Source organism: Notamacropus eugenii, chromosome 1, assembly GCF_028372415.1.
Source record: "Notamacropus eugenii isolate mMacEug1 chromosome 1, mMacEug1.pri_v2, whole genome shotgun sequence".
In the NCBI taxonomy this organism is placed as follows: domain Eukaryota; kingdom Metazoa; phylum Chordata; class Mammalia; order Diprotodontia; family Macropodidae; genus Notamacropus; species Notamacropus eugenii.
Genome location: NC_092872.1, coordinates 48,959,624 through 48,977,853, shown reverse-complemented (window position 1 = coordinate 48,977,853; position 18,230 = coordinate 48,959,624). Strand labels below are relative to the sequence as shown.

The following is an 18,230-nucleotide window of genomic DNA, read 5'->3' as shown; positions in this document are numbered from 1 at the left end:
GTTTCTTATCAAGCATGATCTCTGAAATCAAGATTAACTCCCGCAGAGAGGGAATAGGTATTTGGGTAGTGGTGTTTCTCATGGGGATAAAAGGTCTCACCTCTTTCTCACCTGATGGTTTCCTTTGCAGATGCAGTCAGATTTCTTCTTGCCAAAGCCAAGGAAGTTACGAAATAGACATTTGCGGAAGCCATTGGTGGTACAGGTCAGAAGAGCACGTTATTATATCTGTCTGTGGTCATCAAAATTAAGTTTTAGGATTTAGGACAGACTTTTTTCTTGCTTGTATCACTGATTATTTCAACTGGTATAAATGGATCTTTTTACTCTGCTTCAACTTTTCTCTGTTTAAAATGGTATTGCTGTCTGCCCTCTTCTCTACTATCATGTTACTCCATATATAAAATAACAGACTTGTTTCTTAGGAAGTGCAACCTCTAAAATCAAAGATCACTTCCACAGAGAGAAGGAGGGCAATAAGTTGCCAGCTGGGCATCTTCCATCTGCCCCAAAGGACCCTACCCTGCAGTAGCAGGGTAGAAAATCATGCGATTGTTCTAACTGTATCCAGTACAAATTTGTTACACAACCACAATTGCATCCTCACTGCTGCCAGACAGTCCTTCTGTACTTCCTTTATCATTATCAACTCATTATCCCACTTTCCACAACAGCTCTTCCAAACCTTCTCATACATCTTTAAATCTTGCATAGTTTAAACCCTTTAAACTGCCTCCCCCTCCCCAACCCAACTGAAAATCTTGCCTCATATTTTACAGATAAAATTGAAGCCATTTACCGTGAGCTCCTTCTTTTTCCATCTTTCTGATCTCCTATTACTTAGGTGCTTTTTGTCACTTTTATCCTTCACCCATGTCTCACATGATGAAGTGGCTTTACTCCTTACCAAGGCTAACCCTCTAATTGTTCCATCCTATCTCCTCCAACAGATTGTTGTCTTCATTCCCACTCTGTCACTTACTACAGACTCCTCTGGTGCTTCCAAACATACCTCTGACCCCTCTATCCTCAGAAAAGCCTCCTTGATCCTTCTGCCTCTGCTAACGTCGTCCTGTATCTTTTCTGCCTTTTGTAGCCAAACTTATTGAAAAGGCTATTCACACTAGTGTCTCTACTTTCTCTTCTTTTATTCTCTTAACACCTTCTGATCTGTCTTCTGTCCTCATCATTCTACTGAAACTGCTCTCTCCAAAGTTATCAGTGATTTTTTTAAAACCCAGTCCCATAGTCTTTTCTCTGTCCTCATTTTCCTTGATCTCTCTTCAGCCTTTGACACTGTTGATCACTCTCTCCTCCTTGACACTCTCTTCTCTCTAGGTTTCCAGGACACTACTCTCCTGGTTCTCCTACCTGTCAGACTGGTCCTCTGCCTCCTTTGCTACCTCATCCTCCAGTTCATGCCCTTCAGCTGTAGATGTCCCCTCTTCTCTTGTCCCTCTGTACCACTTCCCTTGGTGATCTAATCAGCTCCTGTGTATTTAATCACCATCTTTATGTTGATACTTAAATCTACCTATTCTACCTGCAACTCTCTGCTCATCTCCAATCACTCATTTCCAACTGCATTTCAGATATCTTAAACTGGAAGTCCAGTAGATACATTAAACTCAGTGTTCCTGAAACCAACTCATTATCTTCCCTGCTAAGGTCCCTTCCTCCTACCCCTTTTTACTTTAGTGGGCAGAACCATCCTCCTTGTCTTTCAGGCTTTCAGTGTACGTATCATTCTTGACTCTTCACTGTCTTTCGATCCGCATATCCAAGTGGTTGCCAAAGCTTGTTGATTTCATCTCTGCAACATTTCTTGAATGTTCCCCTCATCACTCCATTTCTAGATTATTGCAGTAGCCTGTTGGTGGGTCTGCCTGCTCTAGGTCTCTCTTTACTCCAATCCACCCTACATTCAGACACTGAAATGATTTTCCTAAAGTACAGATTTGATCATATCACCCCACTAAACAATAAACTCTTGTGGCTCTCTGTTGCCTCCAGGATAAAATACAAAATCCTCTGACTTTCAGTGCCCTTGGTAACCTAGTTCCCTCCTGCCTTTCCTGTCTTCTTACATCTTATTTCCCAAGATGTACTCTTCTGTCTGATGACACTGGCTCTTTGTTGTTTCCTTAACAAGACACTCCATTTCTTGGCTCTTAGTATTTTCTCTGGTTGTCCCCCATACCCTAACTGTCTCTCTCATCAATTTCACACAGTCACCTCCCTGACTTCTCTTAAGTTTTAGCTAAAATTGTACCTTTTACAGCAACCTTTTCCCAATCCTTTTTAATTCTAGTGCCTTCTGTCTGTTAATTACTTTCTATTTACCCTGGATAAAGCTTGTTTTTCTGTATTTGTTTACATGTTATCTCCCATATTAGATAGTGAACTCTATGAAGCCAGGAGCTATCTTTTGTCTCTTTTTGTATCCCCAGCACTTAGCACAGGGTCTGGCACACAGTAAATACGTAATAAATGCTATTTATTGATCATTGCAAAAGGAAAAGTAATGGGAGTTTCACAGGATTGAGAATGACCTTTTTACTTTTGTTTCATGGGTTCCATGATCATAGAAGAGAAAAAAGGCAGTGTTCAGACCCTTCAGCAGTTTTACTAATGAGAAGGAGGTAGAGGGAGAATCATCCTGTGTAACCTTCCATGCAGCCTTGTAAGACTATAGTTATCTCCAGTTTATGAATGAGGAAACCGTGGCTAAGAGAGATTACATGACTTGCCAAACAAAGGTCACACGTCCAGCACTTCAGTACATACCAACATAGTTCAATTCAGTACGCATTTGTTAAGTGCCTACTGTTTGTAGGACATTGTTCTAAGCACTGGGAATATAAAGACAGAATGAAAAACAGAAGCTGCCAGAGCTTCAGCTCCTCTGACCTGGCTCTTACAGTCAGGGTCATGGTCAGCTTGCTCTGGTGCTAGGGCAGGTTCTGAATGGGAGAAGAGCACACTGCATATTCAAAGTGTTCCAATTTAGTTTCTCTTCAGATTAACTCAGCTTTACAGCTATTTCTATTAGAAGAGTAATAACAAACCTATTTTTTAAAAAAAATCTTAATACAAGTGTAGGAATCTCAAAATATGAACAATTACATTAAGAAATCAAATTTCAAAGCATTAAAACTTCATGTTTAGATTAAAAGTTATATTTTTAAAAAGTTATAACTGTCTTTTTCACTGTGCCTTCATTTGGTTTTCATCTGTGTATCTGGGTTTTCTTAGACTTCTTGCTTTGCTAACATATAGTAGAAGTGCATTCCATATTGCTAATTTTGTTTTCTTCATGCCTTATGATTTCATGTTCCCACATTTCCTTATATTCTTCATATGGAACTTCTTAGATTAATGTTTTATTAAGCTTATGTGATGAGAGAAGGCATCTTCTGATGTCTCATGGTGGCATGAAAGTAGCTCCAGGTCCTCAAAAGGGTAGAGAGAGCCAAGGTTCTGGTGAGTTGTTGTATTGAGAAGGTTCCACAGGACTCAACAGTCACTTATCTCTGGCACTACATTGCTTAATAGGGGATGGATTCTTTGGCCACAGCAACTTGTGGACAGAAAAAGTGACTCTCAGGCTTGGACCCTTACTGCCTACAGAATAGTAGGGCATGTCACTAAACTGTGCCCTCACTTTCCTCATTCACAAAATTAAGGGGCTGAACTACATAGCCTGTGAGGTCCTTTGTAACCCATCTGATCTCCATGACCTCTTTGGTTTCTGCAGATGTGTTGACAGAAAATTGGAAAGAGGGCTAAAAATAGTCTTCTAGATTGTCTCTAAAATACACAAATGAATCTGAGCTCATTAATATGACACTTCCTTCCAGTGGTGCAGATTTTAGCTCTGCCATACCTTCCCATCCTGTGTCACCCTTGTACGTATCCTCCTATGAGCTTGCCACAGGGTTTCACAGAACAGCGAGACTTTTCTTGTTTCCTCCTGACAAACATATGACTGAAGCATTCTGTCTACTTGTCATCCCATCATGACCATCTCATCTTTTCTTCATATTACATAATTCCTTGATGACATCTTTTATTCCTATTCTTTGTTGCATCCTGATCACACCTAGCACATATATTTACACATACGCTTATATGTATACATATGCATATGCATGCTGTTTCGCATATATCAGAACGCCATATAAATGTCAGGTATTTTGAAAATTTGGATATTAGAAACAGACCATTTAAAGGAAGGGTTCTTAGCCTTTTTTGTGTCATGAACTCTTTTGGCAGTCTGGTGAAACCTATGGACCCCTTCTCAGGATAATGTTTTTAAAGGCATAAAATAAAATACAAAGGATTTCCTTGCAAAGGAAACTAAATATATTAACATTGAGATGTATTTATCAAAATATTTTATTGATATTGAAATATTTATCAGAATAGTTTTTGAAAATAAATTCACTTCTCCCCTCTTAAGAATCACTATATTTTAGAGGATTATTTTTCATTTTACAGAAGGTTCCATTATAGGAGTCCTTCAACTAGTACATTTCTTGTACTTACAATGTTACTAGATTTACAGAAATTCTATTTGTACAGAACTTTTAGAAGTACATTCTTATGTAAAAATTAAATGCATCTGTGTGGTTCTGCCAAAGGAAGAAATTGCTTCATATTTAAGAGAAAAAACTACTTGAGAATTAGTTTGGAGGTGGTAGAATTTTCTTCCCTGACTATCTGACTTGGATCATTTTGATGCTATCCTGCTTAGTAAGAAGATAGACTTCATGAAAAGTAAATAAAGGACTTGTATTATAAATATGTTCCAGTAACATTTATGTTGCACTTGAAGTTGTGGTATTTATGTAGCACTTTAAAATTTGCAAATTTCTTTGTACATATCATCTTATTCAGTCTTCAGAATTACCCTGTGAACTGTCCGCTTAGTAAGCGGTTGTGTAATTGAGTTATACCTATTGGTTAGGAATAATGGGACATGAATAAAAGTAAAGGCACTCATTCTGATCAAAGTGTACCTTGCAATAAAACATTCACCACAAAATGGAGCCAAAAAACTCTTTACAGCAGTAAACACTGGAGTTCCTTCCAGACAGAGACATGGTGATTCAGAATGTCAGGTGCATTTTTTAATACATGGACCCCATCATGTCTGAAAATAGGGAAAACAAGTGAAAGTGAAGATGAAGCATAAGGTCGAGCTAATGCAGTTCCTTCTAAAAGCACTTAGATATGGAAGCAGACACAGAATCATACATAGGTGCTAGAATTGGAGTCAGGATCCCTGAGTTTGAATCCCAATAAAGCCACTTACCAAATACATGACTAAGGGTGTGTGTGTGTGTGTGTATTTATTTCAGAAGGTTGCTGTGAAAGCACCTTGAGAGCCTTAAAGTGTTGTACAAATGAATTATTGGTAAATAGATACAAAGTGGAACAGAGTTGCCAGCATTTTTATCATTGGTGACTATACTGTGGAAACAACACATTTGAATTCATTACTCCAGCTCCACAGATGTTATATGCAAAGTGTTGTGCTTAGGGATACCAAGATAAAAATAAAAACCACTGTTGCCTTCAAAAAATGGACATTTCAAGGTTTTGTTGGGACTGTTTAATGACAGTTAAACTTCTCTAAGAAATTTTCATAATCAGAGTAAGTATTCAGGTAATGAAATGCAAAATAATGTTAAATGAGCTAAAGTGCTCTAGCATGTCTACAGAAAGGCTTTGTGTAAGATATTCCACCTGAGGTGAACCTCGAAGAGACCTAGCTGTTCCAAAAGTACCTCAGTATCTACTCTACTCACTAGTTGAAGAAATAGAAATTCACTTAAGAAATGAAGTCCATTAACAGTAGCTGGAAGTAAGAGGCTGGAAAAGACAAATATGCTAAGTCAAAATTCATGCCAGGGATCACACGGTTTTTAATCACGGTTTTAGAGCTAGAATGGGCTTCAGCAAACATCTAATCCATGCCATATCGTATCACACCTGAGAAATATTTATCCAGATGTTGTCAAAGTGAAGCAATTTCTTATGACAAAGAAAAAGAGAAAGAAGTGGGGGAAAAAAGTTCAACAAAACCCATCAGCCGTATTTCGTGCCTTTCCCCATGCCCATGGATCCCTGCCTCCCTTGTAGGGGAGGAGGAGGTGTTATTGCATGTAACTGACTGGGGATCAGTCACTTTAAATCAGCGAGCAAGTCCGTTTAAAATTTCTCTTGTGCTTATTGTTACTTACTCTTCCTTCATTTCTGTTGTTGTCATTGCGTATTTCATAATTGTTTTCAATGAACTCTTTTTATCTCTACTCCTTGATTTTGTTAATGTCTCCGTATTTTCTTTTAACGGGTGAGAAAACTGAGGTTCATCGGAATGCAGTGGATTGGCCATGGTCATTCAACCTCTAAGTGACAGGTGACAGGAAGAAAATTTGGGATCATATCTTTGAATACCACATCCATCATCCTTTCCATGTTGTCATGCTGCTTAGACTAGTGAGGCACCTAACTGAGAGGATGAGTGTTCTGTCTGGTAGTGGAACTGCTCATCTCTTCTGGGTCCCGTGATTACCCCCTTGAAAGCAATTTCTGAGTCTTCTCACTTCTTGGCAACTCCTGCTTCTTTCCCTGTATCTAATCAGGTACCAGGCCCTGATCTATCAATTCTGCCTTCAAAATGTTTTTTCTCATTTCCACTGGCCCTAACCTAGGTATTGCTCTCATTACCTCTAGGCTTAGCTATTGTGACACTTAGAGGTCAAAGGATCAGCCTCCATCTTTTCTCATTTCTACTGCCAAACTAATTTTTGTAATTCATACCTCTAGTTAGGTCATTCTACTGATCATCATATGACTTTAGTGGTCCCTCATTGCATACCTTTTAATAAGATCTACACATATTCCTTAGCATATTCAAGGTACTTCCTCAAATTATTCCATCCTATCTTTCTATCCCTCTCTCATACTTTTGCCCTTCTTGTTCCCTGTAAAATATTCCCTATTTCCTGGATTTATCCTTCAGTTTCTAGCCTAAATACTTTTACTCAGTTTTTTTCTTCCTGGAATTCCACTAATCATTTCCCTTCCCAAAAATCTCTAAGTGTTGAAATCTACCTATCCTTCTAGGCAAATTCTAATGCTGCTTCCCTTCAATTAAATCTTCCCCAAATTCCCTTCTCTCTCTAATGCTTTTATCACTTTCTACTTTATCTTACGTTTATTTGGGTGTATCTGTATTTGTACATATATGCATACATGTATAAATTTATATTTATACATATATACGTTTATATGCAAAACACTTCTTCAACTAGTTTGTTAGCTCTTGGGAGTAGGAATCTGTTATCTTTGTCTAAACGTAAGACTTTAGACAATAAGGTCTAGAATAAATGTTTATTAAATCAGTGAATATAAGAACATTTCAGAGACCTTTAATATTATTCATTTTTCCTAACACTTGTGTAATTGGTGGTTATCATTACTCTCCCTTTCTACTATTTCAGGTGTTAAGTAACCCAAACCTATTTGAAAGCAGACCCTACAAATTGATTCCAACTTAATGAAGATCAGATAAAATATATAATGCTACGGTGTTTATTGTTCTTAGTTTGAAACTTTTGGATAAAAGGGTCTGAGACTTATTCAGAAGGTTCATTGCTTTCTTGTTTCATAGGATCCTTAATAAGGAAACTTTGTTTCATAAAGATCAACCACATTTTATTTACAATGTTTATTTTGAACACTTTCCTTTTCTTAAGTTTCTTCTAAATGAATTTGATTCCTTATACCTGTGTCCTTTTCTTTTTCTCCTTAGAGAACACTGCTTCCTAGACCATCAGGAAATCCATCCCATAATGTGTGTTCTTTCTCCATCATGTCAAATTCTTCTATAACAGGTAAGTTCCTGTGGTTCCCACAGTTCCTCCACTTAAATTTACCTGTGATTTTCCTGAATTTGGATTACAAGTGTATAGCATGAAACAATTGATATGTTCCTGTATATGTATAAATAACATCTGTAATTGAAATACATTGGAATACTATTTGGAAGCCTGCTATTCTTTATGCCTTGGGTGGTGAAATGAGCATGAGAATAAGAAAACTATAAATACATATGTACATTCTAGAAATTCGTTTTTGTTCCCATCTTACAGGGAGAGGGTCATTTCGGCCAATCCAGTCTTCTCTGACCAAAGCTGCTTTGTCTCGACCTATTGTGCCCAAGGTTCTTCCAGCCCAGGCTGCTAATCACCTGTCCAGTAAGTTTCTATGGCTAAGCATGAGATGAACTTGCAGCTTGACCCCATGCTTCTGAGTGACACTTTGAAGTGTTCTTTTCTTTTCCCTTCTCAAATACATATCTCCTAAACCCTTGGAAGGAAAACCATGTAAGCTATTGACTTTTCAGTTAAAAATGGAGCCTTTGAGATAGCTGGGATATTTTTTTTTTTTGTCTCAGCATGGGAGCGCAACTGCTTATTTAGGAGAAGCCTTATTATTATCATCCTTTGTCTCTTTGTTTCTAGGTGCCATTGACTTGGCAGCTAAAAGTGCTGGTATTATCCCTGGAAGCCCACTCCCTGTCCTGGATGCTGAGGGTTTGCCTGGGATAACCCAGTTACCTTCAGAGGAAGTGACAGCCACAGTGACAGGGCAGAACTTGGCTAGCTCACATCAGAATGGGGATGCCATGCCAACTATAGGGGTGTGTATCAGTAACATATATCTTTGTCATGAAAATTATGGAAAGTATTACCGTTTTCCCTAAGGGGGCAGAGCCTACATTAAAACCTGTGATGTAATGATTATATTGCATTTTACTTTGCATGCCATGTTTTAAAAGATAATGACAAACTAGAATTTGGCCAGGTAGGAACCTATGACATTGAGGAAACTAAAAACCAGTATGAGGTAGACTATGGAATTCTTGGAGACAAAATAGTGACATTTGAGCTGGATGATGGTATAGGTATGTTATAAATGCTTTAAATATGTTAATTTGTCACTGGTTCAACAGTTGTACTCAGATGTTGATTAAATGGATAGATGTCAACCTGGATGTAATTACAGGTCTCTAAGGGTATGGAATAGTGTAAGGTTCTATCTTTTTTTCTGCTCTGCTTAGCATTTTTGCCACTGATTTAAAAACTAAATGTCATGCTTATCAAATTTCTAAAACACACAAAGCTAGGAGGGATAGCAAATATATTGAGAGTTCATATAAATCCAGTTGAAATAGTCAGCCAAGTTTACGGACATAACTTAATAGGAATTATTATCTTCACTTGTGTGAGAGACATGTTTAGATACTTGCCCAAAAATGAAATACAAATTAGTAATGTGATGTGACTATCAAAAGCCAAAGTATTCTTAGGTCCATTAAAGCAAATGTAATGTCCAAATCACTGCTGTGTACCAGTCAGGCCACACTAAGTATGTGTCCAGTTTGGTTACTCTGGGTTTTTTAATATAATTTTTATTCATAACAGTTTGCTTTTACATCACATTCATTGCTGAATATGTACTTCCCACCTTCCATAACCAGCAAGCCATTCCTTCTAACAAAAAGTTTTAAAAAAAATTTTTCTTAGCAAAAGTAACCAACACATCACGTATTAAAGATTCAGGAAATTATGGCCCTCATGAAATTTTATTGTATTTTAAAATGTGAATGGCTTTCTTAAGTGAAGAAGCTGACTAGATTTTACTCTCAAGCTATAGTTTGCTCATCCCTATTCTATATGATAGCATATGAAATATTGTACATTCTCATAGTCCCTAATCTGTGGTAAAGAAGAAGGTACATTTTCTCTGCTCTCCTCTCCATACCTAAGCTTCCTACCATAGAAAGGGCACCATGTCTTAAGATGGATTTGATAAGTTGGAATATACCTAAAATATAAAGACATGTTCAGTATCTTAAGTATTGGTTAAAGAGGCTAGGGATGTTTTTACCCTCAAGAAGGTTAGGTAGAGGGACAATATTTATTTAAAGGTGTTATTTGGGGGGAAGATTTATTATATACTAGTCATGGCTCTAAAGGAAGATGACTATAAGGAGGCATTTTTCATCTCAGCATAAGGAAAAAAATTCTGCACCATTAGATTGTTAAAAAAAAAAGACCCAATGAATAATTAGACCTGTGTGTTGATGAGTTCTTTATCACTGTAAGCATTTAAGCAAAGGCAAATGACGTCATAGAGGGGATTTATGCATCTTCTAGGGTTCTTTCCAACTCTGAGATTTTAGTTTCATTTGAAGGAATTAGGAATGTTTGATCTGGAAAAGGTACAACTTAGAAGAGGTCATATTATCTTGAAATATTTGAAATGTCTTTTGGAAAAGGTATTAGACTTGATATATGTTGCATTAATGAATAGATTAGAACCGGTGGAGCTGTACAGCTTATTAGTACCCTGCTACTTTCAAGTATTAGATCATAGTCTGAATGATCACTCATCAGGGACATAGTGGAATGTATTCCTAAGCAGACAGGAAGGTGGACTGGATAACCTCCGAAGTCTCTTCTACTGCCTAAAATTACTCAATTTCCTACCTCTTCCCCTTTTTTGGAGGAGTAAAGCTATATAACTCTTTAGACCTCATTGCATACTACACAGGATCCAAGTACTAGCTTCTGGAAAAGGTAAAACCTTTAAGAAGCTTAGGAGTCCCAACTTCCCTGCAGAGTCTAAGGTCTGAACCCTACTGTGAATGAGCTGACTTTTGGTGCTGGAAAAGAATTCTTTTGTCTTAACAATCAGAGTAAAACATGAACGAACCTGACAGTGTTTGAGTTTGAAAGCTACCCCTTCAGGCTATAGGACTTTTTAGAAAGTCACTTAAATAAGGAAACAGTTTCTGCTATATAGGAATTCGTGTATTTACTAATGTTTGCTTGGAGTTCTGATTTCTGATATGTAGCAGCACATAGATCCAACTAAACTATGAGTCAGAGAGCATTGACTTCATCACTAGCTAGTTCTGTGACTGACTATGTTGTTTTATATCTCGGAATAAGTTTCTTCATCTGTAAGATAAGGAGGATACAATATGGACCTCACACAGAGTGGCTGGGAAAATAGCTGTAGCTTTTTGTGCTTTTTAAGCTGTAGTGTCCTATGTATGTGAGCTCCTATTAAGTATAATTGGGAAACTTTCTGCTATTTCTTTTCTATTTCTAGGGCACAAGCAGTGGGTGCCGTGTTCCTTTCATCAGTATCCCCACAAGGCCTGAACAGGAATCCGTAACCCAGGGTTTCCAGGTAGAGTCCAAGCATTGTGTAGCTTCTGAACCAATGCCTCTAAGCGAGAATTCATCTCCCCAAGTACGTCAGACCTCCAAGTACTTCCATGATCTTTGTCTAGCCAGTAGTCCTAGTTTTATTGTCTCCTGGATAATTATAGAACAGAGTTCACACAGCCTGTCAGTGTTTGTCTCGTTTAGAATTGTCTTCATTGGCCTGCTTTCTTTTCTTTTCATTATTTCCTTCTCTTCTCCACATAGAGTTGTAGACTCGACAACTCACCCCCATCTTAGAACCCCACTTTTCCTAATGAAGTTACGTCCTTTCTTGATGACACTGGTAGAAGGCCTAGGTTGGTTGCCATTGGAATGCTGATTCCAAGGACCCTTTTATTAGCACAGCTTCCTGGGAACCTAAGTGTTCCAGCCTTACCCTTTGACTTCTTTGCTTTTACTGGTGCCTTCAGGCAAAGCAAACCCTCTCTCAGAAGCAGTGTGATTCTGTAGAAAGAGCCACAAGCCCTGAGTTCATACGGTGACTCTGCTGCCTTACTGCCATTGTGAGTGTGGGCAAATCACTCATCTCCTCTAGGTTTCTTCATCTGTAAGATCACTTTGTACAAAAAGACCTTTCACTTCTAGCTATAGATCCCGTGAACCTAAATTCACTGTAGTGGAGAAAAGCAAGTGAGTCTAGGTATAATTTTACTTTCCCTATTGGTCTTGAAATTGATAAATGACCACAACATAGGCTGAAAGTTTTTTCAGGATATCTTGAAGCGTTTTTAGTCTTATACCTGAGAATTGTGAATGTTTTTCTCCTTATTACATATTCTTCAATTCTGTCTGACCCATTTCTGTGATAATTTTTGTGTTTTTCTTCCCTCAGGGTTCATCTGTTCTGTCCTTGTCTGAAATGTCCAAAGCCCCTCTCCAGAATGGCCTCTCTACTCCTCTTCCCACATCTGAGGGATCCAGTACCCGTCTCTCTCCACCCAACGTCTCTGCTCTGCTCGACATCTCCCTTCCCGGACCCCCTGAGGACGTGTTATCGCAAGGAGAACCTTCAACTCAGATCAGCGACTCCATCATCGAGATTGCTATCAGTTCTGGCCAATATAGTAAGTAATACTTCTATGCCTTGGAACCAGGAAAACCCTTGATCCCCATTAAAAAAGAATATTATTGTTTCACAATAGGTAAGTCTCTGACTTCTTACCTGAGTCTTTAGCAGATTCATTTAAAAGGTATTGGTTCTTGAGAAGCCAGTAGCTTAAATGAAAAAGAGAAAATGCTGCTAGATTCCCTTAGGGAAAGTGGGGTGACCAGTGAACTTGTATTCCAGTGGCCCTAGAAGACAGAATTGTCAGTGTTTAAATGTATTCAACCTGATTACTTTGTCTTTACTTTAGAAGGAATTAGGAGATGGATTTAGAGGCACCTAGTGCCTGGAGTCAGGAGGACTTGAGTTTAGATTTCATCTCAGACACTTATTAGCTGTGTGGCCCTGGGCAAGTCACTTACCCTCTGTCTGCTCCAGTTTCTTCATCTGTAAAGTGGGGTTTGTAATAGCAACTACCTCCCGGGGTTATCAAATGAGATAATATTTGTGAAGCCTTCAGCACAGTGCTTGGCACGCAGTAGTTAATCCATTTCATCCCACCGTGGTGTCAGTGTGGATGAAATTAATGCTTGATGTTTCTAGATGTATCAACTAGAGAGTAGTATTTGCTAAAATAACCAAATGGTATCTTCTTCAGAGTGAGAGTAACTCTGAGTCTTGCAACTTCTCTTTGGAAGTTTGTCCTACTGATTCTACTAACACTGTTCGCCCTGATTTGGAAGGTTAAGCTATTTTCATTATTATACTTCAGGTACCATGGCTAGCATAGTAAGGGTTAGATCATATTTTTTTCTTGTAACTGAAATGTTAACGATACAATATGCTTTTATAGATGAAGGAGTCTCTCTTTCTCCGGCAAAACTGAATGGCAGTGATAGCTCCAAAAGTCTTCCATCCCCATCCAGCAGCCCTCAGCAGAACTGGATTGCCTCTCCCACTCATGATCCCCAGTGGTACCCCAATGATTCCACGGACTCTTCTCTCAGCAGCCTGTTTGGTGAGTTTCTCTCATAGGCTACAGTGAACTCAGACCCTTTACCCCCAGGAGAACGTTCTTCTTTGGGAACAGGCATCTGAGCCAGAAACTTTCCCTTGTCTTACATTGGTCATTTAGTCAATCAATGATTATTTGACATTGATTCTTCAGAAATTCTGAATGGATCAGGATAAATATTTCATGTTATCCCTTTGCTCTGTAAATATACCCTGTATTTTAAGACCCCTTCCCTAGAACTAATGAGCTACTTAGCACTCTGTGGTTCATGCTTTTACTTCTTGGAGAATTTGTTGTGAAGCACATCCTAGCAGTTCCTGTCCTTTCCAAAGACCTTCCCTGGCAGCTCCAGTGATGGCGGTTTTGACAGATAAAGCATGACTTTGGTCTCCATTTTGTATTCCTTTTTTTCTGAATGATTTGTACTTAGTGATTTTTTTTTCTGAAATGAGCCTTCTAATTTGCTTATAAAAGTATCCTAAAACTGAATAAGTAGTTCATTTTAGTCCTCTGCAGTACTATTTGGTCCTCTGCATAGCTGGAACTGTTATTTTTCAGCTGTATGCAGTTTCTAGCATGTTTTAAATATTCTATAAATCAATAGAGCTTGCTTCCCCCTATCCCAGTCTGTCAAACTAGATGATAGAATGCACAATATTCAAATATATAAGACTAACAGAACAGAAATGGAATTTCCTCTTCTACTGCTACACTTTACCTTAAGCATAAAATAGGCCTTAGGAATATAAATGACTCTGCTGCACACATGTTGATACTCAGCCTCTGCTCTCAAATCAGATCCTAAAATAACCCAAACTGGTCTCATGAGTCAGTTAGGTGGCACAGTGGATATAACACTGGACCTGGAGACAGGAAGATGAAATGACACTTACTGTTTGCATGACTCTGGACAAGTCTCTTAACTTCTGTTTGCCTCGTTTTCCTCAGCTATGAAATGGGAATGTCAGCAGCACCTAATTCACATGGTCATTATGACAATCAAATGAAAAGCTATTTGCAAAGTTCTTGTCACAATGCTTGGGCACATCGTAGGCCCTTCAGTGCTTCTTTGTTGATTCCCACCCTCCCTTTTCTCCCTTCTTTTTCCTTGTTCCCTGTCTCTTCCTCCCCTTCCCCAGATGAGAATTAGCATCCATGTTAGTCTTTGCTTTACAATTCTTAAATAGAAAGTTTTGAATGATGCATAGGAACTGCTAGTTTTGAGATTAATTTGGAACTCCACCTACCCTTCTTTTTCCACTGACTGTACTGAATTGTACTAACCTGTGGTGATGGATTGGTTATGAACCTGAGCCATACACAAAGGTAAATTAATCACTCAAATCAGGAATCAACTGTGCCAATATATTATGTCAATATGCTCTAATTTTTAGCATTATTTTAGAAAGAAATAAAAGTTTGATAATTTTTATTTTCTTCTCTCCATTATGTAGCAAGTTTCATCTCACCAGAGAAGGGCCGGAAGATGCTGCCAACTCCAGTTGGGACTACCAGTGGTACTTCCCTACTAGGCCCCAGCTTGCTGGATGGAAACTCTCGGGACTCATTTGTCTCTCGTTCACTAGCTGATGTTGCAGAGGTATATTTTCCCATGTTGGGCTTTTTATTCAGTAGCTTTGCCCTGATCACGAATACTTTCTTACTTGTTCTTTTTTCCCCAACATTTGAGTACTTTTGAGGATAAAGGTATGTAATCACCCACTATTTCAAGTCCTTTAATTAAGGAGCAGAGACTGTCCCAAGGTGTGAGATCAGTCATCTGGACAATGGAAAGCTAGTTTATATCCCCCCCTCCCCACAATAGGGATTTATAAATTAGTGGTTTTATCTCTAGCAACCTACTCACACTTATCATCAACCCTCCCACCTCCTATCCCCCTCCACACACTCTACTTGAATCTCTTGCCCCATCTATTTTGCAGGCTCCTACCCTCCCCATTTCTGTATCAGGTAGAGTCAACAGGGAGTAGTTATAACTCTTACTAGCACTGACTAAACTGTTTGCCACTGAGAAAATTCCTGCCTCTACCCTGCCCTCTAACAATTCTCCCTCCCCTTTAGATCTCTTCTTAGCCTTGTATCAATGAGTAAGAGCTTTCCTGCCTCCTTTTTGTTTTGGAAAGAACTGTGGCAGTTGTAGAGGAGCAAATCGCGATCTCATTACACTATCTTTCCCTCCAAACCCACCCCTTTTCCAGACTCTTCTTTCTGTGAAAGACACCATCTTTTCATTCACATAAACTTTCAATCTTGGTGTCATCTTTGACATCTCACTTTTCTTCATCCAACATAGCTGATCTGTTGCTGGACTTCATAGTTTCTACCTCCCCATCTCTTACATCTTTACTCTTTACTCTACTCACACAGTCACCACCCTCATTCAAACACTCATCATCTCATATGGACTATTGCAATAGCCTCCTAACTAGTCTCCATGATTCAAGTTTCCTTTCTGGGCTATCTTCAAAGTGGTGACCAAAGTAATTTCCCTGAAGTGCATGTTCTACCATACCACTTTTCATCTCAAAATCCAGTGATTCCCTGCTGATTTGTTCCCTACTGGGAACAAATTATTATTTTATCTCTGTCTCATCCTTTTTAAATTTCTATTTTGGGCATAATTTTATAGCATAATTATCAATATAACAACAAATACATTTAATGTATAAATAAATGTACTTGGGGTGCACGCAAAGAGTTTTAACTGGTGGAGTGTATGTTCAAAAAAGTTTGGAGACCATTGCTTTAATAGACTTTTTTTTCAGTTTGTAGTAAGTTTTATCTATTCTTGAAACTCCTGATATCTTCCTTTACTGGACAAATCCCATAGTTGAGCAATATGAAAGTCCTTACAGATGAAGCAGGATGTTAGAACTCAAAGACACTTTAACAATCACTAGTAGAATCCCTTTATTTTCCAAATGAGACAAGAGTCTAGGCTTCAAGAAAACGCATTGTTCACACTTTTGGAATATTTGAGCAGCATTGTGGAGTAGTGGGAAAAGTCTTTGAGTTAATATCTGAAAACCTGGGTTCATTCACTGGTTCTGCTATTTAAAACTGATGTGAGCTCTTATAAGTCTGTTAATCTGGATTTCAGTCTCCCATCTATGTAAAATGAAGGAAATAGAATAGATGACTGTCAAGATCCCTTCCAGCTCTGATCTTATGCTTCCCCTGGCTGGGTAGATTCACCTTATTTAAAAATAAGCATCCGCTTTTGCAGAGGTGATATTTCTTGTTGCAGTACTCTTCTCTGCCATAGAGTTCATTGGGACTTGAGGCAAGCTATAAGGATATATAAATACTGCCCAGAAGCCTGCTTAGCTCTTGCTCTGAGTTCATATCCTAAAATGATCCTAAACTGGTCTCTGAGAACTCTGGAAGCCTGATAACTGCTTTCCAACCAATACTTGGGCCTGTGCAGTAACATGAAGTCCATTCCCTTCCCCTTAGCTTACAGCTCAGTTTAAGAAGTAAGACAGACACACAGATAACTAGGGTTGCCAATGCAATACTGAATAATAGAAAGAAGAGCAAGTATTTCTATGTAGGGTTTATTCTTTCTCTATCCATTGATAGTCATGTATTGAAACATTTGACAGTCTGGGAATATATTCACATCACTTCATGTGCCAGTTGCCACATCACTTTCCAGCTAGTGCATCATAACTAACTCTCGTTACAAGAAACTATGCAGAAGGTTAAAAATATATGCAGTGCCTGCCTGGCATGTAGTAGGCATCTAATAAATTCTTGTTGATTTCGTAGAACTTCGAGGGAAGGGGAAATGATATCACTCAGTCTTTTATCATCTCCATATGTTGGTAACAAAATGGGACTGAGTTCAGTCATATTTGGGACACTCCTACTTTTCATATAAGTCACAGAAATTTCCATGTTATTTTCTCCCACCTGACTTGGCAGTACCATCCAGTTCCATAACTAGATATGTTAAGAAAGCCGTGAAAGAAATTTTTATATTCACCTAATGCTCCCACTTTCCTCTCAGATCTCCCAGAATTTAGGAAGGCCTTATATGCTTAGAATTAAGTGATTCCCACTTATCTAACTTGCAATATTTCCCTTCATTTCTGTGTCCTCTAGGTTGTAGATTCCCAACTGGTATGCATGATGAATGAGAACAGCATTGATTACATCTCCCGTTTCAATGACCTTGCCCAGGAATTGTCCATCACTGAGTCGAGTCGTCGGGAGGTCCTTTTTGATGCAGGTGGAGGTGGCCCTCCAGTGGGTGACCTTTCACAGTGATCATGCTTAGTGATGAGCACAGAAGGTGGCCACAATTAGGATGGACTGACATGACAAATGGACATTGTATGGTTGTTCCTCTGGTTGTTGCAGGGGGAGATCCCAGTGTCCCACTCTCAATAAAGGCAGCATCTTCTAACATTTGAACAGCTGTGTATCCTGGAATCTGTAGTACACCAGGAAGTGATCACTGAACAGTATTAAAGATGAATTCCCATGAGAGGAGCTAGAGCTAGTGATATGGTTGGAAAAAATCAGAACTAGTTCTCTGGAATGGCATGAGTTAAGATTGTTGGAAAGAGAACCCCCTTCCGAGGCACTTTGTGCCCATATGTAATAATATTCGTAGTTCCATGTCAAGATTGGCTCCAGATGAAGAGTAACTTTATGTTAAGCCTAAATTTGTTGCATTGAACATTCCAGTTGAAGGAGAAACTACAAGTTTTCTTTTTTAAAGGGAAGAAGTTGAGAGTGCCTTGGAATAGCCATTAAGTCCTGGAGAATTTTAAGCCACACTTACTGGTGGGAGGGCCCAAGTCACTACTGCCTTCCTCCAATTAATCCT

The 18,230-nt window shown here is 38.7% G+C and overlaps 1 protein-coding gene across 5 annotated transcripts in view; it reads left to right on the top strand.

Annotated features, from left to right (window-relative positions):
- The window catches only part of CRAMP1 (cramped chromatin regulator homolog 1), a 106,207-nt gene extending 88,395 nt beyond the window's left edge, over positions 1-17,812 (top strand). For 4 of the 5 annotated variants that reach the window (XM_072600025.1, XM_072600019.1, XM_072600008.1 and 1 more), the window contains exons 13-21: positions 131-205; positions 7,823-7,904; positions 8,163-8,267; positions 8,535-8,713; positions 11,194-11,337; positions 12,145-12,376; positions 13,211-13,375; positions 14,827-14,972; positions 17,501-17,812. In XM_072600025.1, coding sequence (XP_072456126.1) covers positions 131-205; positions 7,823-7,904; positions 8,163-8,267; positions 8,535-8,713; positions 11,194-11,337; positions 12,145-12,376; positions 13,211-13,375; positions 14,827-14,972; positions 17,501-17,665 — 1,293 coding nt within the window. In that variant the 3' untranslated portion in view covers positions 17,666-17,812. The remainder of the gene's footprint in view (positions 1-130; positions 206-7,822; positions 7,905-8,162; positions 8,268-8,534; positions 8,714-11,193; positions 11,338-12,144; positions 12,377-13,210; positions 13,376-14,826; positions 14,973-17,500) is intronic. The other variant, XM_072600043.1, reaches the window with a different exon arrangement.
- The last annotated feature ends 418 nt before the right edge of the window (positions 17,813-18,230 follow it).